This window comes from Nomascus leucogenys, chromosome 19 (assembly GCF_006542625.1).
Source record: "Nomascus leucogenys isolate Asia chromosome 19, Asia_NLE_v1, whole genome shotgun sequence".
Taxonomy (NCBI): Eukaryota; Metazoa; Chordata; class Mammalia; order Primates; family Hylobatidae; genus Nomascus; species Nomascus leucogenys.
The window spans coordinates 58,147,165-58,170,073 of NC_044399.1; the positions used below are offsets into that span (position 1 = coordinate 58,147,165).

General features: G+C 46.5%; 1 protein-coding gene across 2 annotated transcripts in view; it reads right to left on the minus strand.

Annotated features, from left to right (window-relative positions):
* PLB1 (phospholipase B1) overlaps nt 1-22,909 on the minus strand; it is a 154,208-nt gene that overhangs the window by 66,553 nt on the left and 64,746 nt on the right. The window contains exons 18-25 of one of the 2 annotated variants that reach the window (XM_030799599.1): nt 20,468-20,526; nt 18,090-18,163; nt 16,580-16,623; nt 10,105-10,213; nt 5,245-5,296; nt 3,693-3,773; nt 1,321-1,386; nt 945-1,045 (exon numbers count right to left, since the gene is read on the minus strand). In XM_030799599.1, the coding sequence (XP_030655459.1) occupies nt 945-1,045; nt 1,321-1,386; nt 3,693-3,773; nt 5,245-5,296; nt 10,105-10,213; nt 16,580-16,623; nt 18,090-18,163; nt 20,468-20,526 (586 nt within the window). The remainder of the gene's footprint in view (nt 1-944; nt 1,046-1,320; nt 1,387-3,692; nt 3,774-5,244; nt 5,297-10,104; nt 10,214-16,579; nt 16,624-18,089; nt 18,164-20,467; nt 20,527-22,909) is intronic. The other variant, XM_030799600.1, reaches the window with a different exon arrangement.

The following is a 22,909-nucleotide window of genomic DNA, read 5'->3' on the forward strand; positions in this document are numbered from 1 at the left end:
TTTTGGATTCTGGGCCGGGCATGGTGGCTCACGCCTGTCATCCCAGCACTTTGGGGGGCCAAGGTGGGTGGATCACCTGAGGTCAGCAGTTCAGGACCAGCTTGGCCAACATGGTAAAACCCCATCCCTACTAAAAATACAAAAATTAGCTGGGTGTGGTGGTGTGCCTGTAATCCTAGCTACTCAGGAGGCAGAGGTGGGAAAATTGCTTGAATCTGGGAGGCGGAGGCTGCAGTGAGCTGAGATCATGCCATTGCACTCCAGCCTAGGCAACAGAGCAAGACCCCGTCTCAAAAAAAACAAACAAAAAAAAGCCTGTATTAGAGGGGGAAGCCAGCTCTGTCTGGCTCTGGAGGCTGAGGGGTGAAGACGTCCTCTCAGGCACCTTCTCAGGACCAGGGCTCTCTACTCTCTGGGGAGGACTCTGTCTTCTGGACCCTGCTGATTCTGGTTTGACCTCCTTCTCTGGCAGGTGACATTGGCCCTGTATCTGTGAATGCTTTACATGGAACACCCATACCAACAAGAGGCACCCCTGTCCTAGAGATGGGCCTCTAGGAGGGGGCAGATCAGCTCTGGACACACTTGGAAGTAGGTCCCAGCAGTGGCCTGGGTGGTCCCTGGGCCTCAGCCATACAGCTTGACTCCATTCCTAGTGTTTTACTCTTCCCTCTGGAGGCCTGGAGGGTGCCTTGTGGCTGCCATGGCAACAGAGGCAGGGTGCAGGGGTAGTTCCCCATGCACACCCTGAGGTGGGCTGAGGCCTACACCAGGGTGGAAAAATCCTAGGATATCCTCCCCTTAGGTCTTTCCAGGTTAGAAGATGGGGTGGTCACAGCCCTTTCACACTTCGGCCCTTGGGTTTTCTAAGGAATTTGCTAAGGGTGCCACTGCCCTTAGCAGTGAGGATTCTTAGCAGAATCAGGGAGAAGTATCTGTCTGACCTGAGGATCATCCTTGGGCAGTAGACTTTTTTCTCCTGGTACAGCTCCCTCAGGGCGACGATCTCAAGCACTGTCACCAGGTTCACAAATGCCCGAGGAACCTGAGAAAAGGCAGAATCAGTCACCAAGAGGATGAGCCTAGGCAGCTCCAGGCTTTCAGCTGGGTTTGGGGCCTGCTCTTCCTGCTGAAGTTTCATATCTAGGAACTTCCATCTGCCCCCATCCACTTCCTCCACCCGTCCCTGCTCCCCATCTATGCATTTGGCTGGGATCCACAACAAAGGTGACCTTCGGGGAGGTCTCAGCAGGATGCCAGAGCTTCCTCTAGGCTAGGTCTGAGGTCTAAGATGCAGGCCTCATGGCCTAGCCTCCGTACCTCGGCATGGAGGATGTCCAGGGCCTTCCCAATGTTGTCTGTGAAGTTCTGGGGAGAATAGTGGACCTGCAGGAAGAGGAAGTGTCCCTTGAACACCATTTGTCACCTAATCTCTCTACAGAACAGGGCTACTTTCTGTCTTGGGTCCCCCCACCCCCCCCAACCTTTTTTTTTTTTTTTTTTTTTTGAGACAGGATCTCACCCTGTTTCCTGGGCTGGAGTGCAGTGGCGTGATCATGGCTCACTGCAACCTTCGCTTCCTGGGCTCAAGCAATCCTCCCACCTCAGCCTCCCAAGTAGCTGGGACCATGGGTGCATGCCACCGCACCTAGCCATTTTTGTATTTTTTGGTAGAGATGGGGTTTTACCATGTTGCCCAGGCTGGTCCTGGGCTCAAGTGATCCATCCACCTTGGCCTCCCAAAGGGCTGGGATTACAGGTGTGAGCCACCACACTTGGCCAGAGTCCCCTTCTTTCTGTATTCAGTCACAGCGGGCAATATTGAAATATAATGTTGGTCTTCGGGGCCCCAGCCTCGACACCAGCCCCATGATCCTCAGGTTTGTCATGGCTGTGGCCCTCAGGGAAATGCCTTTTGTTTTTTTGCGTGAGCTCTGGATCTACTCCATATCCACTAACTGTAGAGCCAGAGCCTCACATCTCTGGGCCCCTCTAACATGGGGATGTCCAAGCAGGTGACCTCTAAGATCTCCTGCAACCTGAGCAGCCTCTGTCCTATGGCCTGATCTCTTTTGCTAGGAGCCTCAGTGTCTGGGGCTACTGAGCACACCCTACATGTATGAAAGCACACCCTACATAAATCAAGGCAATAATGGGAGGGGAAGAGGGTCCTGTGAAACACCCGTCACACGAAGCCTAAACACATTTTAACTGTTACTCCTCATCTCGATATTTGCGGTTTTAAAGATTTCTCAGCAGTGGAACTCTTTCTCTGATTGAAATCTAACCAAAAGCCCTGCTGTATGGAACATATCAAAGCTGTGTCACTTAACATGAGCAGGGGAGGGGCCCAGGGTCCCACCTCCCCACAGGCCACCAGCAGCTCCAAGGCTCCCCTCTGGGCCCTTCAGATCACAGCTTGAAAACCCCTGGCTCCTGGTGATTTGGATGCCAGGAAAGTGGGTTGTGAGGGGCCTGGGGCCGGGGCGTCCCTCCAGGTAGGTGCTCACAGGCCACAGCAAGACCACTACTTCCTAAACCTCACTCTGCTGGTCCCCTTTCTGCCTGACAAACCTCCTCATCTTCAAGCCCGAGCTGGAAAGTCTCCTGCTCTGTGTAAATCTCTCCAACAACCCCCTTCCCCACACACCAGGGTCCCACAGCAGCTTTGCTTTTTTTTTCTTTTTTTTTTTTTGAGATGGAGTCTTGCTTTGTCACCCAGGCTGGAGTGCAGTGGCATGATCTCAGCTCACTGCAACCTCCACCTCCTGGGTTCAAGCAATGCTTCCATCTCAGCCTCCCAAGTAGCTGGGATTACAGGCACCCGCATCATGTCTGGCTAATTTTTGTATAGATGGGGTTTCACCATGTTCGCCAGGCTGGTCTTGAACTCCTGACCTCAGTTGATCTGCGTGCCTTGGCCTCCCAAAGTGCTGGGATTACAGGTGTGAGCCACCGCACCCGGCCAACTTTGCTTTTAGACCTCCCTTCTGCGTGCATCCCTACAACCACATCCTGATGTCTGCACTGTGTTGTGATGAATTGCCTGTGTCTCTCTCCACTGGCAGTGCAAGTTCCTGAGGACGGGGCCCATGTTTCCTTCACCACTGCTTTGCTCCTAGTACATTTCTGGCATAGGCGTGGGTGGGAGACTAGTGGGTATGCCCTGTCAGGCTTCTATCAGCTCAGAGACTGAGGTTCCAGGAGGACATGCGGCATCCATGGAGCAGCAGCCCTGATCTTGGGTTTCCCACCAGCCCAGAATGACTTGGCTCTGAAGCTTGCCCAAATGCCTGCAGGAAATCCACCTTCCCATACAAGTGACAGCACAAAGGTGGAAAGGGCAAGCCTGCTGGAGACTGGGGAAGGGAGCTCACCTGTGACTCTCTGTGAACATAGGAAAGATTCTTCTAGTCATTGGGTATTATCTTGCTTTCTAGAATGATATGATCAAGCTCCCTTGATAGGAAACTTAATCAGGATCAATCTTATAACCAATCCTGCTTGCCTAGCTGAATGGCTTCCTGGAGGTGAATGCCTTCTCAGTCTCAGGGTTCATCCCAGGCTGGATCCAAGACAAACCACGAGCCTGAGTCCCAACTTAGCTGTACTGCTCCCAGGCAGAGCAAGTGACCGGGCTGTGAAAATCCTTCTCTGGGGGTGAGTCTTGAGTAACGGGCCTGGAGACCTACCGGATCATTGCAGAAATCACAGAGGTCATTGCCACCTATAAACAGGGTTATTATCTTCCAGTCTTCCTGAAAGTGTATCCTCTGAAATTAATAAGAAACACACAAGTAAGCACCTTGTCCCAGAGTCAAGTCAAGGAAAACACAAAATGCTTGACACCAGAAAAGATGGGTCCTCACACACTAGAGTGTCTCATGGACTTTTGAATTTTCTGTTCCTTGGTTTTGGGGTCCTGAGATCATGAGTGCTAAATGGTTCATTTATTTTAGGTGGAATCACTGAACTTCCATGTGGCTCTGTCCACACACAAAAGCACACACGTCACAGTTTCCACATGTCCTGGTGGGAGTGGATACAGATGCACTCTGAGCTCTGTTCCTCCATCTCCAGCATAGCAAGGAAGTGGGGAAGGGATAAGGAAGCTGGTCTTGGCCATGGGAAAGGAACGTTTGTTCCAGAATCTTCTAGAAATCCTGAATTCTAATTGTGCCTTAAGGGAGAAAGGACCATCTTTCATTAAGAGGGAGTTCTCCAAATTTGGAATACTCACACTGGTGACTAGTTCTGCCCATGAACTAGTCAAGCCAGAGAGGCTGAGTAGGGTAAGGTGGCAGTTCTAAGCGCAAGCTCTGAAAAGATTTTGCCACCTCTGGGATCTGTCTCCTCCAAGGAGGACCTGGAGAAGTATACAAAGTCACAGGGCTGTGTGGAGAGGGTGCAGCCATACACATTCCATAAACTATGGCCCCAGGGCAGACACGGCCCTGCAAGCCTCTTATATTGTCCCAAGCCTACGTAGCTTTGCTTCCCTGATCTACACTTCCAAAAGAGGATGGAAGGAGGAAGGTGAGAACAAGATCCAGGAAAGTTTGACATTAAGGGTAGAAATACCCTGAGAACCTCCCAGTAATAGACTTTGATGTACATTAAATTATATATAACATAACTCATCCTAATCTTCCTTTTTATTTTACCCACCTAGAAACTCTTGCAAAAAGCCTCTGAATTGAGACCGTGCTTTCATTTGAGGGAGAGCCTCATATTCATCTTTCAGAACCCGGCTCAAACATCTCCTCTACTTTTATTTTTTGGTACTGCTCTTTGAAGACCAGGGCTCTCCCATGGGCCATGTGCCCAGCATAACAGCCAAAATCTCCTTTTCAAGCCTTCCCTGACCGTCCCAAGCAGAGGCGCCGGTCCCTTCTGCACCCCACCCTGTCTTATACAGAGCCCTTTCAATGGAGCACGTGGCAACTGTTTTACAATTTGATTCTTCACAGTGGTCTCCCTTTCCAAACTCCCTGAGGACAGGACTGTGTTGTATTCTTTTGTGTATCTCCAGCCCCAGCCTGATGGCTGACTCACAGTAGATGTTTAATTTCAACAGCCGATTGACTAAACAAATAGGAATCCCCCTTCCAGAGGAGCAGGGTTTTAGGCTTCAGATGTGTCTGCTAGAAACCCAAGCCGGGCTCCCAACCACCCCTCAATCCACAGCTGATCTTCTCTGTGTCCAGGGATTTTTCCTGCCTACTTCCCATCCCAGGGACCCACCGTGTCATTCTTCATCAGGTCCACCAGCCTCCTGGCCTGGACAGGTAAATCCCTGTGGAAACATATCAGAGGAAGTGCTGTGAGGAGTGGGGACTGGCAGGGGCCCTTAGCAGAGAGAACAGCAATCAAATGTATGGTGGAGGAAGGCCCAGGGTGGGCCTCCTGCAAAAAAATGGACTGAAGGCCGTGTCACAGAGCTTCTTCCCCATTCAGGCTCCACTGCGGGGGTGTGGGGTGGTGACTGTGCTTGGGAAGGCCAAAGCACTGCATGTAGGAGGGAGTGACTCTCAGTGTGACTATTTTCCTTTTTTTTTTTTTTCCCCCGAGATGGAGTCTTTCTCTGTCACCCAGGCTGGAGTGCAGTGGCACGATCTCAGCTTACTGCAACTTCTGCCTCTTGGGTTCAAGCAGTTCTCCTGATTCAGCCTCCCAAGTAGCTGAGATTATAGCTGTGTGTCACCACACCCAGCTAATTTTTGTATTTTTAGTAGAGATGGGGTTTCACTATGTTGGTCAGGCTGGTCTCAAACTCCTGACCTCACGATCCATCTGCCTTGGCCTCCCAAAGTGCTGGGATTACAGGCGTGAGCCACTGCGCCCAGCCAGTGTGACTATTTTCTGATTGGCATATTTGATGGTGTACTTTTCTTTTCCTTCCAAGCCAGGCTTGTTCAGGGCAAACGGAAGGTCTGCCGGTGAGTATTTCACATCATGCACATGTCATGGCACCTCTCATTTTGGCAGGTGCCATGGCCTAAGCCCTCCTACCCTTAAGATGATGCAGTCTAGTCAGATGCACCTGAGTTGGACACTTAGGTGCCTCTTGCTAACTGTGTGAAAGTGACTTAAATTCTCAGTTCAAAAAGATTACAAAATGGCGACAAGCTCACTGATCTTGGAAGGTCATTGGGAGCAGTAGATGGGAGCCACTGCTGGTGCCAGACAGCCAGGGTTTGAATCCTGGTTCCACAAATGACCAGCTCTGAGACCTTGGCCAACTACTTGATCCTGCAAACCCTGTTTTTCCCTTTGGGAAATGAGGATGGTAACATACCTTCTTCCTAGAGTTGTTGGGGAAATTAAATGAGGTGCCAGGTAAAGAACTTACAACAGTGCTTGGCACGTAGTATGCAACCACTGAATTATTTCTGCCATCATTACCACCATCATCATTGACAAAGTCCCTGGCACAGGGCTTAGCAGCAAACATTAGTGGTCATCCTCTTCCCCTCTTATCTATTAGCCTTACTGGCCTGATGTGAGTCATAGTACGCTAGGTATTCGATTACCTGGATGGGAACTTCAGGTAAGTCATTTAACTTTTTGAGCCTTGATTTCCTCATCTGTAAATCTGAAGTTATCAGAGCAGCTGCTGTGTCGATGGGACAGAGTTTGAGGATGATTACTCAACTACTCTGAAACTCTTTTTTTTTTTTTTGAGACTGAGTCTCGTGCTATCGCCCACGTTGTAGTGCAATGGCGTGATCTCAGTTCACTGCAACCTCCACCTCCCAGGTTCAAGCGAGTCTCGTGTCTCAGCCTCCCAAATAAGTGGAATTACAGGCACCTGCCACCACAGCTGGCTAATTTTTGTATTTTTAGTAGAGACAGGATTTCAGCATGTTGGCCAGACTGATCTCGAACTCCTGACCTCAAGTAATCCACCCACCTCGGCCTCCCAAAGTGCTGGGATTACAGACGTGAGCCACTGTGCCTGGCTGAAGCTCAATTTTATCATTGGTAAACCATGGGAGTCTGACGTTTTGCTCTGTTCATCTCATGGTTATTGTGCAGACTACAGGGATGATAAATGTGAGGGTGCCTTGTAAATGGTGCACTGCTGTATCTGCATGACAGCTATTGTCAGACCTGGAATAAAGCCTGCAGGGCACAAGGCCAGACTATGTGGTCAAGTCCATGCATTTGTTCAGGCCATGTGGCCTCTTTGTACTATAGCTTCTTTGATTGTAACACAGGAATAATAACCCCCAACTTTTCCCTGCCACCCAGGATGTGCTTGGATTGCTTGCATGAAAGAGCCCCAAGGCCTCTGGCAATGCAAGGACAGAAACCCAGGGCCATATGAATCACACTCATTTTGGTTACTTTTATGCTCTTGACTCTAAGGTTTCATTCTTGGATGCCTCCCTGACCTAATCATGCTTACAACTGTCTTTCCTCTTATACTACCAGCCCACATATGCTTGGAAAAAGCAAGATTATGGTACTATTAAAGCAGTAAACCTGCAGCCTTTTAATCCTATCCCCATCAAAAGGAAAAGAAAGCCTCAGAATTCATCATAAAACCTATTGGGCCTGCTGGGCACAGTGGCTCACACCTGTAATCCCAGCACTTTGGGAGGCCGAGGCGTGCAGATCATGAGGTCAGGAGATCGAGACCATCCTGGCTAACACAGTGAAACCCTGTCTCTACTAAAAATACAAAATAATGTGCTCATAGTCCCAGCTACTCAGGAGGGTGAGGCAGGAGAATCGCTTGAACATGGGAGGTGGAGGTTGCAGGGAGCTGAGATCGTGCCACTGCACTCCAGCCTGGGCAACAGAGTGAGACTCTGTCTCAAACAGACAAAACCTATTGGGGTCTGTGTTAGCCATTACTTTGGATACTCTGTCACCTTTCCCATTGGGTGATGAATAAGAAAAATACTTAGGTGGCTCATGGTCTCAGGATGGTGCTGAGAGCTGGAAGCATGTCAGGAAATCTAGGAACCAAATCACATGAGTCCTAGGAACCACATGGTAGTGTGACGTTTGTGATTAAAAATAGGATCTAAAAAATCCAAATAATCCCATCAAAAAGTGCGCAAAGGACATGAATGCTCAATTCTCAAAAGAAGATACACAACCAGCCAACAAACATTAAAAAATGCTCAACATAACCAAGTGTCAGGGAAATGCAAATTAAAACAATGAGATACCACTTTACTCCTGCAAGAATGGCCATAATTAAAAGGTCAAAAAATAATAGATGTTGGCCTGGATATGGTGAAAGGGAACACTTTTACACTGCTGGTGGGAATGTAAACTAGTACAACCACCATGGAAAACAGTGTGGAGATTCCTTAAAGACTGAAAGTAGAACCACCATTCAATCCAGCCATCCCACTTCTGGGTATCTACCCAAAGGAAAATAAGTCATTACATGAAAAAGACACATGCACATGCATGTTTATTGCAGCACAATTTGCAATTGCAAAGATATGGAACGAACCTAAGTGCTCATCAACCAACAAGTGGATAAAAAAAATGTGGTATATATACACCATGGAATACTACTCAGCCATAAAAAAGGAATGAAATAATGTCATTTGCAGCAACTTGGATGGAGCTGGAAGCCATTATTCTAAGTGAAGTAACTCAGGAATGGAAAACCACATATCATATGTTCTCACTTATAAGTGGGAGAGCAAAGCTATGAGGATGCAAAGGCATAAGAATGATATAATGGGCCAGGCATGGTGGCTCACGCCTGTAATCCCAGCACTTTGGGAGGCCTAGGCAGGCAGATCACTTGAAGTCAGGAGTTCAAGACCAGCCTGGCCAACATAGTGAAACCCTGTCTCTACCGAAAAATACAAAAAAAAAAAAAAAAAATTAGTTGGGAATGGTGATGTGTGCCTGTGATCCCAGCTACTTGGGAGGCTGAGGTGGGAGAATCCCTTGAACCTGGGAGGTGGAGGTTGCAGTGAGCTGAGATCATGCTACTGTACTCCAGCCTGGGCAATAGAGCAAGACCCTGTCTAAAAAAAAAAAAAGAAAGAATGATATAATGGACTTTGGGGACTCAGAGAGGAAGGGTGGGGGGGTGGTGAGGGATTAAAGATTACATATTGAGTACAGTGTACACTGCTCAGGTGACAGGTACACCAAAATCTCAGAAATCACCACTAAACAACTTACTCATGTAACCAAAAACTACCTGTACCCTAAAAAGCATTGAAATAAAAATTAAAAATCAATACAAATAGTATAAGAAAGAAAGGATTGTCCAATTTACTTTTCCTTGATTAGGTATGGCATTCACTTGCTCTCTGACCAGGCAGCAAACCTCAAGCAGCACTCAAGGCCCTGGAATCTTAGAGTGCAGTGGAGGGATGGGACCTAGGAAAGCTGACCTGCCCACTCTGGAGGACCAGCCTGGCCATGCCCAGGGACCATGACAGTGATGGCTGTGCTCAGTGATGTTTCCCCCAAGGTGGGCCTGCCACCTTGCTGCATTACTGCCAGGATCACCATTTTGACCAACGTGTGTCATGTGTACACTATTTACAGCTCACCAGAACTTTCAGATCCAATATGGCATTTGAGCTTCATGACCACCCTGTGGGAGAGGTTCCTAACCAGCCCCACCTGTTAGAGTCTGAGGCTTAGAGAGGCCAGAGAGGAAACCGGGCTTGCACTCAGGGCCTCCCCTCCCAGGGCTGGTGCTCTTCCCAGGACACTGGAAGGATGCAGAGTTTAGAGCCCGAAAGGCACAGCTGAGGAAGGGAGGGAGAGCAGGACTCTGAAACAGCAGTGACATAGCAGTGACAACTGGGACGCAGAGTGAGCCTGCTTATAACCTATGTCTTAAGTGAGATTTACAGACAGGCAAAGTAATCTGCTCAGAGCATATGCCTGGCATCAGAGTCCACTGTGACTAGTTTCCGGAGGTGGGTGTTAGGGTAGGCTCACAGATTTCCGTGACACCTACAAGAGAGCTCCGTCCAGGCTTTGGCCCTCAAACCCTTTCCCCTGACAAAGCCCTTCAACTTTCAGCCATAAACCCAGTTTAGGCCAAGCCCACCCCTGGTCCCCAGAGGACCTGTGCTGTTCACCGCCCCGGTCACCCCTGCTCACTCAGCTCGGCCTCCTGCCACAGCCTGGTTTAAGAAGGCATTAGAACTGGTTTCTTTCCCAGTGCCAACAGAGAAGCCCTTCAGGGAAGGGTTGAATTCCCGGAGGATGTCTGCAAATACAAGGAAAAGACATGCTTAGTGACTACCGCAAAGCAATCTTCAAATTCCTTTGATAAGCACCAGTGGGTGTTAGGGAGCAGAGTCCCCACTCCACAGCCCCTACTCTTACCTCAACCTTCACTCAGCATGGGAAGAAAATGTTCAGCAGGCTGGTGCTTAACGACAGCAGCGCAGCACATGACAGATGTTTCATCAATTATTGAAGAAATGTGAGTCTGAGTTACAGGCTTTTCTCATGTATTTTTCTTTTTTTCTAAATATATACTAGCTTTATTGAGATATAATTCACTTACCATAAAATTTACCAATTGAAAGCATACAGTTCAATAACTTTTAACATATTCACACAGTTGTACAATCATCACCACGTAATCAACTTTAGAACATTTTCATCACCCCAGAAAGAAACCCAGTACCCACTAGCAGTCACTCCCCATTCTCTGCAATCTCGTGGCAATCATGAATCTACTCCGTCTCTGTAGTCTTGCTTATTCAGGCCATTTCATATGAATGAAATCATATACCCCAACATACCTTTTGTGACTGGCCTCTTTCCTTTAGCGTACGGTTTTCAACATTCACCCATGTTGTAGCATGCAACTGTACTGCATTCATTTTTATTGTTGAATAATATTCCATTGGATGGATATACCACATTTTATTCATCCATTCTTCAGTTGATGGGGCTTTGGAGTTATTTCCACATTTTGGGTATTATGAAAAATGCTGCTATGAACATTGGTGTGCAAGTTTTTGTGTGGATTTCTCTTGGATATATATCTAAGAGTGGAAAAGGTTAAACTCTCCTTAACCCTAACCTTAACCCTGTTTAACCTTTTGAGGAACTGCCAGGACTTTTCCCAAAGCAGCTGCACCATTTTTACATTCCCACCAGCAGTTTACTAGGGCTTCAATTTTTCCACATCCTTGTCAACACTTATTGTCTTCCTATTATAACCATGCTAGTGGATGTGAATTGTTATCTCATGGTGGTTTTGATTTGCACTGATGGCTACTGATGTTGAGCATATTTTCAAGTGCTTACTAGCCATTTGCATATTTTCTGTGGAAAAATGTCTATTCAGATCCTTTGCCCAATTTTAACTGGGTTATCTTTTTATTATTGAGTTCTAAGAGTTCTTTATAATTTCTAGATATAAGTTTCTTATTAGATATAGGATTGGCAAGTGTTTTCTTCCACTCTTTGGGTTGTCTTTACTTTCTTTGATATACGATATGATATCCTTTGAAGTGCAAAATATCGATTTTTTTTTTCTCTTGTCACTTGTGCTTTTAGTGGCATATCTAAGAAGACTTTGTTTAGCTCAAGATCATAAAGATTTGCTCCTATATTTTCTTCCTAGTGTTAGTTTTAGCTCTTATATTTAGGTCTATAATTCATTTTGAGTGAATTTTTTTATAAAGTGTGAGAGAGGAGTTCAACCTCATCTTTCTGTGTGTAACTATCTAGTTGTCTCAGCACAGTTTATCGAAAGACTATTCTTTCCCCCATTGGTTTTGGCATCCTTGCTGAAAATGAGTTAACCATGAATATGAGAGTTTAATTTCTGACTCTCAACCTTAGTCCATTGTTCAATATGTCTATCCTTATGCTAGTACCACATGTCTTGATTACTATAGATTTATAGTAAGTTTTGAAACTGGTAAGTATGAATCCTCTGAATTTGTTATTTTCTAGATTTCTTAGGATATTCTGGGTCCCTTGAATTTCCACATGAATTTTAGGGTCAGCTTGCAAATTTCTGCAAAGGAGCTAGCTGGAATTTTGATAGGGATCACATCGAATCCGTAGATTGATTTGGGGAGTATTATCAAGAATATTAAATCTTCTAATCCATCAATGTCAGATGATTTTCTGCTTATTTAGGTCTTTAATTTCTTTCAGCAATGTTTTGTGATCTTAAGAGTAAAAGAGATGCTCTTTTTTGGTTAAATTTGGTTAAATTTATTCCTTTTATTATTTTCAATGCTATTGTAAATGGAATTTCATTTTCATATTAATTGCTAGTATAAAGAATTATAATTGCTTTTTGTATATTGATTTGTACCTTGCAGTCACTGAACTCATTTATTAGCTCTAATAATTTTTAGTGGACTTCTTGGGATAGTCTCTATATAATATCACGTCATCTTTAAATAGAAGTGGTTTTATTTCTTTATTTCCAATCTTGGTATTTGTTCTTTCATTTTCTTGCCTAACTGCCATGGGCAGTGTTATGTTGAATAAAAGTGGCAAGAGCATGCATCCTTGTCTTACTCCTGATATCAGAGAGAGGGGGCAGCATTCCGTCTGTCACCACTGCCTATGATGTCAGCTGTGGGCTCCTAAAAGATACCCTTTATCAGAATGAGGAATTTTCCTTCTATCCCTAATTTGTTCAGTGTTTTTTTACTTTATTTATTTAGAGACAGTCTTACTCTGACACCCAGGCGGGAGTGAAGTGGTGCAATATCAGCTCACTGCAACCTCTGCCTCCCAGGCTCAAGCTATTCTTATGCCTCAGCCTCCCAAGTAGCTGGGATTACAGGCACCCACCACCACACCCAGCTAATTTTTGTGTTTTTAGTGGAGACAGGGTTTCACCATGTTGGCCAGGCTCGTCTCTAACTCCTGACCTCAAGCGATCCACCTACGTAGGCCTCCCAAAGTGCTGGTAGTACAGGCGTGAGCCACTGCGCCCAGCCTTTTTTGAGTGTTTCTATCATGAAGTGGTGTTAGATTTTTGTTAAATGCTTTTTCTGATCCATTGAGATGATCATGATGTGTGGTTTTGGTCTTTTATCCTATTGACATAGAATATTACGTTAATTGATTTTGAGGTTGAAAACTAACCTTGTATTCCTAGGCTAATTCCACTTAGTCATGAGGTATACTTTTTTTTTTATATTGCTGGATTTTGTTTGCTGGTATTTTGTGTAGGATTTCTGGGTCTACATTCATAATACTTACTGGTCATACTTTTCTTCCCTTGTGATGTCTTTGTCTTATTTTGCTATCAGGGTAAAACTCATAGAATGAGTTGTGAAGCATTCCTTCCTCTTCTGTTTTTGGGAGGAGTTTGTGAAGAACTGGTAATTGATACTAATGTTTGCTAGAATTCACCAGCGAAGTCAGAGACAGTCTGGGCTTTTTTTGGTGGGAAGTTTTAAAATTATTAATTCAATCTCTTTGCTTGTTATAAATCTATTCAGATTTTCTTTTCTTTTTTTTTTTTTTTGAGATGGAGTCTCGCTGTGTCACCCAGGCTGGAGTGCAGTGGCGCGATCTCTGCTCACTGCAAGCTCTGCCTCCAGGGTTCATGCCATTCTCCTGCCTCAGCCTCCCTGAGTAGCTGGGACTACAGGCGCCTGCCACCACGCCTGGCTAAGTTTTTATATTTTTAGTAGAGATGGGGTTTCACCATGTTAGCCAGGATGGTCTCGATCTCCTGACCTCATAATCCTCCTGCCTCGGCCTCCCAAAGTGCTGGGATTACAGGCGTGAGCCACCGCGCTCGGCCTCAGATTTTCTACTTTTTATGGAGTCAATTTCAGTAGTTTGGTGCCTTTCTAGGAATTTGTCCATTTCATCCAAGTTATCTGATTTATTGGCATACAATTTGTTCATGGTATTCTCTAATAGTCCTTTTTATTTCTGTAAGGTTGGTAGTATCTCCTCCTTCATTCTTGATTTTCATTCCCCCTCCCTTTTGCCAGTCTAAAGTTTTGTCAGTTTTGTTGAACTTTGCAATCTCATGCATTCTAATTGCCTTCACTAATATGGATCCACACTTTTCACTTTTTCGTCTTTCCAACTTGGCTAAGCCCTCCTCAGAGCAGGGTCTATATATACCCCAGGGCCTCATATAATGCTCAATACATGATTATGGACTGAATTAGAAATAAAACAAAGTTCAGACAAGCTTGGAGATTTGTTCAAAGACATGTAGCTGCTGAGAATGGCTGGTCTCTCAGCTCCAACACAAGGGCACTTGCCCCCGCTGTCTCACAATCTGCTAGGATGTGAGAAAGAAACTGGCCAGGTAGCAGCCAGGACTTTAGGGCCCCATTGAGCAGAGTGCTTGCTAGAATCCAGCACTGCTGCAGGTTTACTCAGCACAGACGGATTGGACTCTTTCCTTGAGGTTTGGGGACATTACACTAATAAATGGAAATTGCTCCGATTTCTATTCAAGAGAAGAAAGGACTGTGGAATCACCTGAGCGATTTGAAAGTGGAATGGTTTGTCCTAGGAGGTGGTAGGTTCCCTAGGAGGTAGAAGGAACTCAGCACAGCCTACCCAGCTACTTAGCAAGGATGTCATAGCGAGGAACCGCACATTGGATAGGGCAACAACTTGCTGGTGCAGGCAGGTATCTCTGCCAGGAACATTCTCGCCCCTTTCCTTACCTGACGAATTCTAATTCTTGATGCTCCTTTTCAGAAGACAGGGTTAACAGCCTCTATGTTTATTTTCCCCTAAGCTTTGTACACATCTATAAATATTAGTCATGTGTCTGTCTTTAGGAAGACATGCTGCCAAAGAGACTTTGGTGATGTCATCGGGGCACTGTTCTCCTATTTTCCAAGCACTCAGCACTGGAATATCTGCTGGATTAAATTGAACAGGGGGTTGAACGGGGATTCTGTTCTGCCCTTACATTCTTATGAGTTTTCTAACACATTTCCATATAGTTATTTCCCCCTGGATTATTTAGCCCCTACAATCAAATAGTCTTCACATCTCTAGCAAGAAGAGTCTAAATAGCTGATAATCCATTTCTGGGTTAAATGTATCAGGGGAGTCATCCACCTGAGGGGTGACATTGTCTCAATCCTTTGTAAATTACTTTGGTGAAAGAGGTGAAGCCAAATAATATCCAATTATCTTGTCCATAATACGAGCATGGGAAGTAGAGCGCCCAGAAAGCTGTTGTATACACTGGGTCATCCCACAGCCAAGTTCATCACACTCACAAAAGCACCCTGAACCATCTCCTAGCAATAGAGGAACCGATTTATAGCTCATGTGTGTAGACCTAGATATAAAGAAGGCAGGGAGTGCTTGTGGCACAGAACCCTGTCTACCTAAATTCAACAGGATTTACAAATAACCAAAACAGATAACGCGAAGTCTGCTCAGCTCTGCTCTGCCTATGTGGAGATTAAGCTATGATGTCCGCCTCATCCAAGTCTTGGTGGCTTCAAGTTGTTAGCTTCTAAAGATATATTACAAAGGGCTATGTACCAGGAAAGTAAACGAGAATGGGACCAATTAAATTCCTCCCAGGCAAAATTATCAGCCAGAAGATTCCAGGGGAAGAATTCAATTTAAACGTGTATCACTTGCATACTTTAAGAACAAGCACAGAGATATGTATCCACTGGGGAGAATTTTAAAAAGATAAGATCAGACCCTTCAGAGAATATAATTGGCTTTAAAAAATCATTCCGCCTGTAATCCCAGCACTTTGGGAGGCCGAGGCGGGCGGATCACGAAGTCAGGAGATCAAGACCATCCTGGCCAACATGGTGAAACCCTGTCTCTATTAAAAATACAAAAATAAGCTGGGTGTGGTGGCGGGGGCCTGTAGTTCCAGCTACTCGGGAGGCTGAGGCAGGAGAATCGCTTGAACCAGGGAGGCGGAGGTTGCAATGAGCCGAGATGGTGCCACTCTGCACTCCAGCCTGGCAACAGAGCGAGACTCCATCTCAAAAAAAAAAAAAGAGAGAAGGAAATCATTCCGAGCAGGTTGGTGGGAAGTAAATTAAGGAAAGTGTTGAGTCCCAAAATGGCTGTGTCTGCACAGCCTGCACAAGGTAAGTTCATCTCCTCCTGCGGCAATAGCAGCGGTTCCTACAGCAACCCTGCAATTCAGTATCTGTGTGCAGCTGTGCCGGCACCCCAGGTGCCTGGATCGACGCCTCTCGCAGGGGTGATTTGCTCGGGAAGGCAGGCGCCGCACACCCAGGTTTCCTTTTCTTCTTTCTTGAATCGCTTTTTCTTTATTCTAATCTCATGCCAGATTATTGAATCACTTTTTAATGACTTGCACTAAGATGTGATCTTTTTCCCCGCTTTACTTTCTTCCTTCCTTGGTCAAAGACAATTTCGTTTTGACACCTCCCCGCCCCCGGCCCCCAAGCCCCGAACCCCGCTCCACCCCCAACTCTAAGGCTTTCGTCACTGTTGGAAGCGGAGCTGGGCGGCAGTCTCGGGAGGCAGCGCCCCCTGGTGAATTTAGTGGGCTCCTGCAGCCGGGGCTCCTCCCGAGACCCGCGCCACCTGCAGGGGGAGCGGGAAGCATGCAGGGACCTCCCCAAACCAAACAACCCGGCCGCCGCCGCGTACTCACTAGCCAGGGTGGTGACGGTGCCGATGCTCTCATCTCCGCCAACGCTGTATCGTGGGTCCGAGAAAGAAAATGAAGGGTTAAGATGCCAGCCACGCCGAGACCCTTCAGACACTAGCCAGAAACGCCCGTCTCCCGAGAAACAGCCGGGGGGCTTGGAGCTTGCCCTTTCCCCATCACTTCAGTAAAAAACGGAAAAAGCAAACCAGAATACGACTCCCCTCCCCATAGGCCAGCACATCCAAACAAAACGCCAGATTTAAACCGGCGGCTGATTTTCCCTGATGTTGGGGCAGGGGAGGTAGGTTGGTTCCTTGCACCCCTGCTTTCAAAGGGGAAGTAGTCCCTCGTCTGCCAGCCCCTTTCCAACTAGCCACTGCAGCGTGCATTAATATTATTGGTGTAAACGTAGTTTTAAAGAAGTTGGCCCTATTTTTTCTCTTTTCTCTTCCTGCTTGGCTTGGAAAAGCCGTTTTTAAAAGGTGTCTTCCAGAGAGTCAGCCATCTTCCAAGCCAATCATAAAATTCCTAGGTGATCAAAGTTAGAAGGGTTTCTAGGCATGCAAATATATGCAGCATTCCAGAGTGGATTGGATTTCCCTGCTTTTCCACACCCCCCACCCCATTCTGTGCCAAGGGTGTCTAGGAGCATCTAAAAGGTTCCCCAAATGTTTGGGTTTAACTGTGCTGCAACGTGAGGAAGGATGCCAGAGATGGCACTCAGGTTAAAGCAGGTGTCAGTTGGAGATGCCAGATTCCAGGTGAGGAAACACCAAACCTGCCCGGGCTTGCAGCAGAGGTTTGATCACATGCAGAGCAGAAATAAGCCTGCCCAAAGTGATACATGATAAGGGAACGCACTGGTAGGGGCCAGGAAGCATCTGCTCTGCTTCCTGATCTTTTGCCTTCTGGCTCTGTGATCTTGGTCAGGTTACTTGCCCTCCCTGAGCCTTGTTTCCTCATCTGCAAAATAAAGGCCCTATAATCACAATGCCAACTACCAGATACTTTGTGTCAAGCACTGTGCTGGACACTTAAGTTCTTTCTAGTCCTCAGACAGTGCTCAAGTAGTAGCATTATTTCTGCATCAGAGATGAGGAGAGAAGCTCAGAGAGGTTAGGGAACTTGCCCAAGGTTACATCCAGCTGGGCAGCTCGGGCTCAGCTACAACTCTGGTTCCAAAGGCAATGATCTGTGCATCACTCAGGCCAATGCCTCCTTCTGAGATTATGTCACAGAGGGAGAAATGGAAGCCAGAGAAGCATTTCCAACCCAGATATTTATGTAGTTTCTCTCTTAGACTCCTGGCTCAAGGCTCAGCTACTGTTTTGGGCAATGTAGTGGTTTGAGGAGGCTAGTGAATACCTTTTTCAAATTAAACCTAGAAGTTGGTCATCGAAAAGAACAAAGCGGCCCACCGCTCTGCTTAAGGCATTGTTTTCTAGAACGCTCAGGGGGTTTCCCTTGCTCTGCAATGAAGGGGTCTTTGGGGCCTTGCCACACCCTCACTCACCTCCAGGACAGGCCTCGGTACTGAGTCAAGACGTCCAAGACGTTCCCAGGTGTGGACCCGGCCCCATTGCCTGCCTGAGAGGGAACAACGAGGGGGTGAGTTTTTCTGCTTTCCCCAGTGGCCCACCTCTGCCTGCCTGCCAAAAGGTCTATGTTCTTATGCTGGCCAGGACTGCCTGGGCAATCTCTGGGATCTAGGATCTAGATGGCACCATGTCTCCATACGCATCCTGCCTTTTCTGAGATGAGTGAGCGCGCCCACTGGGAATGCCTGGTGCTGTTCACAGCTCTGCTTCATTCTAAGAAACCCTGCCTAAGCCAAGACCAAGTAAAACTTGTCTAGCAAAAGTGCTCTTGAAATTAGACTGTACCTTTCCAAAAGGATACGTTTCAGGGTCCTGTTTTTCTCATTTTTTTAAACTTGTGAAGTATATCATAAAAGGAAATATATCATTATCCTTTTATACCAATATATCTCACCTATGCAGTTTAAAATGTAGAAATAAAATGAAATCCCACGTAGCCATCATCAGCTGAAGAAAGCACAATGTGGACACTCTGCAGGTGTGTGTCCCTTGCCTAAAGCACGTTGTTTCTGAGCATTTTGAAGGGCATGCTGAGACTGGCCTCCACGAAAGGTCCCCCAGGTGTGATCCCTGCTCTCTGGTACCCAGTTCCTTTGCTACATGCCAGGCAGGTTCACACCCAAAGTGCTGCCTCCCTAGGAACCCCTGAGCAGCTGTGCCAAGATGTGATGACCCCTTGTCCTGAGAGTATCTTCAAGGAGACCAGGGAATTGGGAGGAGGTGATGTCAGGCCCCGCCGGGCAGGAAGAGGTTGGGATAAGCAGTGTATGAAGCTGCTAAGGCCCAGCCTGCCAGTCCTTCCTGAGAGGTTATGAGCAGTCAGGCCTTTGGGGTAAAGAGTGGCTGAGGGGCCATGGAGGAGGCTGCCACAGCACAGGGATAGGGCCCTGGACTTAGGGTCAGGATCCCTGAATTTTGATCCTGGCTCGAGCACTTACAAGCTGTGTGACCTTAGGCACTTCATCTTCCCCAGCTTCATTCACCTTCTTATTGATTTAGAGACAGGGCCTTGCTCTGTTGTCCAGCCTGGAGTGCAGTTGCACCATTGTGGCTCATTGCAGCCTCGAAATTCTGAGCTCAAGTGATCTTCTAGCCCCAGCCTTTCGAGTAGCTGGGACTATAGGTATGTACCACCATGCTTAATTTTTTTCTTTTTTTTTTTGTAGAGATTGGGTCTTGCTTTGTTGCCCAGGCTCACCTTGACCCCCTGGCCTCAAGTGATCCTTCTGTCCTGGCTTCCTAAAGTGCTGGGATTACAGATGTAAGCCACTATGCCCAGCTATTTCTTTTTTTTATTTTTATTTTTTTCATTTTTATAGAGATGGAGTCTTGCTGTGTTGCCCAGGCTGGTCTCGACCTCTTGGCCTCAAGTGATCCTCCCACCCTGGCCTCCTAAAGTACTGGAATTATAGATGTGAGCCACTGGGCCCAGCCTTTATTGGTTGAATCTAAAGAAAGTCATACCTCACAGGATTTTGTCATGAAGATACATCCCACTGAGTGGGATGATATCACTGTGATAGACCATAGACATGAGAGGTGTCTGCTTGTTCTTGGGGGGGATTCAGCTGGAGACCCTGTATTCTATTGGCCCAGAGAATAGCAGCTGGACTGTGATGAGAGGCTGTTGAATGGAAGCTGTGTCTAGGAACCTCTGGGACCCCAGCCCCCAGGCTCTCAAGGGCCTGATTCTGCTTTTCATGGACAGTGCTTTGCAGGGTCTGGGGTGTCACCCGGGGGCAGATGCAGAAGTGGATTTGGAACATCTCTGGCCTATCTGCCTCTTCCATAGACTCCCGTCTTCCCACCCTCCCCCACCTCCCTGCCGCCATTAGCACTTGCCCTGTCTCATCATCTCTTCACCTCTCTTCCTGGTACCTTCCCCTTAGCTTTTCTACATGGATAAAACAAAGCACTGGATCCTTGGAGGGGGTCTACACCATGGTCTGGAGATCTTGTCCAATCCTGCCCCACCGCTGACCAGCTGTGTGACTTGGGGTGGGTCACTCCTGTCACCCACACTCCCTCTGGGGTCCCTCCACTTCCTGCTCTCTCCTTCATCTCAGCACTGGGGGAGGAAGATGAGACCAGAATGGAGGTGGGAAACCATGATGGGAAGGGAATGCTGTTGAATGCCAGGGTGGGTCAGACAATGGAGAGATGGAGATCAGGACCCGAGATGGCAGCATCTAAGAGCCAGGCGTGAGACCTTCTCTCTCCATTTTCCTCTCCAGGTTCTCATATCAGTCAAAATCTTTTTCCCTCCTACCCCTTCTGCATCAGGGTCACTTACCGTGAGAGAGTCACCCAGGGCTCCAATTACGTTGATATCAGCCGGCTTCAGCCTATGAACTGAGAATATAAGCAGGAGTGAGTTGAAAACGGGGCTTCCAGGAAAGCACTGGACCCATCTACTCTGAAACAAAGGAATAACTTCCAGGATAACAAAGAAAAAGTCAGTTTTTACCACCAAGACACCTTGGATAAAAGATAGGAAAAACCCATGCTTGTCAATGGGCTCTGCAATGCCAGCTGTGGAGTCTGAGTGCTGGCTTCCTCTCTGCGGCACCTGGACACAGGAACAGGAAGCTGAAAGGTGGATCCTGCTTTAAGTGGGGAGCTGTGCTCGCATTTGGTGAGACCAGATGCTACAAGGCGAGTGGTGGCAGGCCCTTGGCAAGGTGATTTGGGAGGAGGGAAGAAATTGCCATGGAAATGAAACCAATACTTAATCTATTCTAGGATCTGATATTTGGGATAAAATATTACATCATCCTATAAAAATCAGTTCAGTTTCTCCAAAGTGAAAAAGGAATACTTTTATGCCACTGACTATTTTTTTTTTTTTTTTTTTTTTTTTTTTTTTTTTGAGACAGAGTCTTGCTCTATCGCCAGGCTGGAGTGCAGTAGTGCAATCTTGGCTCACTACAACCTCCACCTCCCAGGTTCAAGCTGTTCTCCTGCCTCAGCCTCCTGAGCAGCTGGGAATATAGATGCATATCACCACACCTGGCTAATTTTTGTATTTTTAGTGGAGATGGGGTTTCACCATGTTGGCCAGGATGGTCTCGATCTCCTGACCTCGTGATCCACTCGGCTTGGCCTCCCAAAGTGCTGGGATTACAGGCGAGAGCCAATGCGCCCGGCCGACTGTTTTTTAACTGAGATGAAATTCATATAACTAAAATTAACCATTTAAAGGTGAACAGCATTTAGTATATTCACAATGTTGTGCAACTATCACCTCTATCTAGCTTTGAAACATTTTCATTACCCCAAAATGAGACCCTATAACCCATTAAGTGGTCACTCTCATTTCTCCCTCCTCCCAGTCCCTAGTAACCAATAACCTGCTTTCTGCCTCTATGGATTTATCTATTGTGGATATTTCATGTACATAGAATCATATAATATGTGACTTTTTATGTTTGGCTTCTTCTATTTTGCGTAATGTTTTCAAGGTTCAATTATGTTATAGCATGTATCAATACATTCGTTTTATTTTTATCTTTTGAGACAAAGTCTCACTGTGCCACCTGGGCTGGAGTGCAGTGGCTCCTGATCATGGCTCACTGCAGCCTCGACCTCCTGGGCTCAAGTGATCCTCCCACCTCAGCCTCCTGAGTACCTGGGATTATAGGTGTGTACCACCATGCCCAGCCAATTTTTTATTTTTTTGTAGAGAGAGAGTCTCCCTATGTTGCCAGGCTGGTCTCGAACTCCTGGCCTCAAGTGATGCTCCCACCTCAGCCTCCTAAAATGCTGGGATTACAGGCATGAGCTACAAAGCCCAGCCACTTCATTCCTTTTTATTGTTGGATGATATTCCATTGTATGGATATACCATACTTTTGTTTATCCATTCATCCATTGATAGGCATTTGGGTTATTTCCACTTTTGGGCTATTGTGACTAGTATTGCTATAAATATCTGCGTACAAGTGTTTGTTTGAATGCCTGTTTTCAATTATTTTGGTATACACCTGAGAGTGGAATTGGTGGGTTATATGGTAATCCTATGCTTATCTTTTTGAGGAAGCATCAAGCTGTTTTCCACAGCTTGACTATACATATTTTTTATCTTTTGAGTTTCAGCATTCCATGTGATGTGGCAGCTATTAACTCACAGGACAAACATGTTGAACACAAAACAGTGGCTGGGTGCTTTGGAGACCACACAGTGATCAGAAACAGAGAATGCCCTCAAAAAGCTCACAAGCTAAGGAGAAAATGAGAAATAGTTATTATAGTGTAAGACCGATAAACACTAAGAGAGGTGTGAAGTGATGTGAGACTATACAGCTGGAGGGATGATCTCCCCCTGGGGGGGCCTGAGGAGCGGGTCACAGCAGGCTTCATGGAGAAGGTTGCATTTGAATTAAGCCTCAGAAATAACAGGAGGATGAGGGAGAGCGAGATCAGGTGATGGAGGGAAAAGCATGATGGATGGATGTGATAGGGTCGAGCCTGGATGTCTCGAAAGCCCAGCTAGTCAGTTTGGCTTGCATGAAGCATATATGAGAGAGCAAAGAGAAAACCACCTTGGAAGGGCCTAACCAATATCTGGTAACCAATAATCTGCTTTCTGCCTCTATGGATTTATCTATTCTGGATATTTCATGTAGATAGAATAATATAATACGTGACTCTTTGTGTCTGGCTTCTTCTACTTTGCATAATGTTTTCAAGGTTCAATTATGTTATAGCATCTATCAATATATTTGTTTTATTTTTA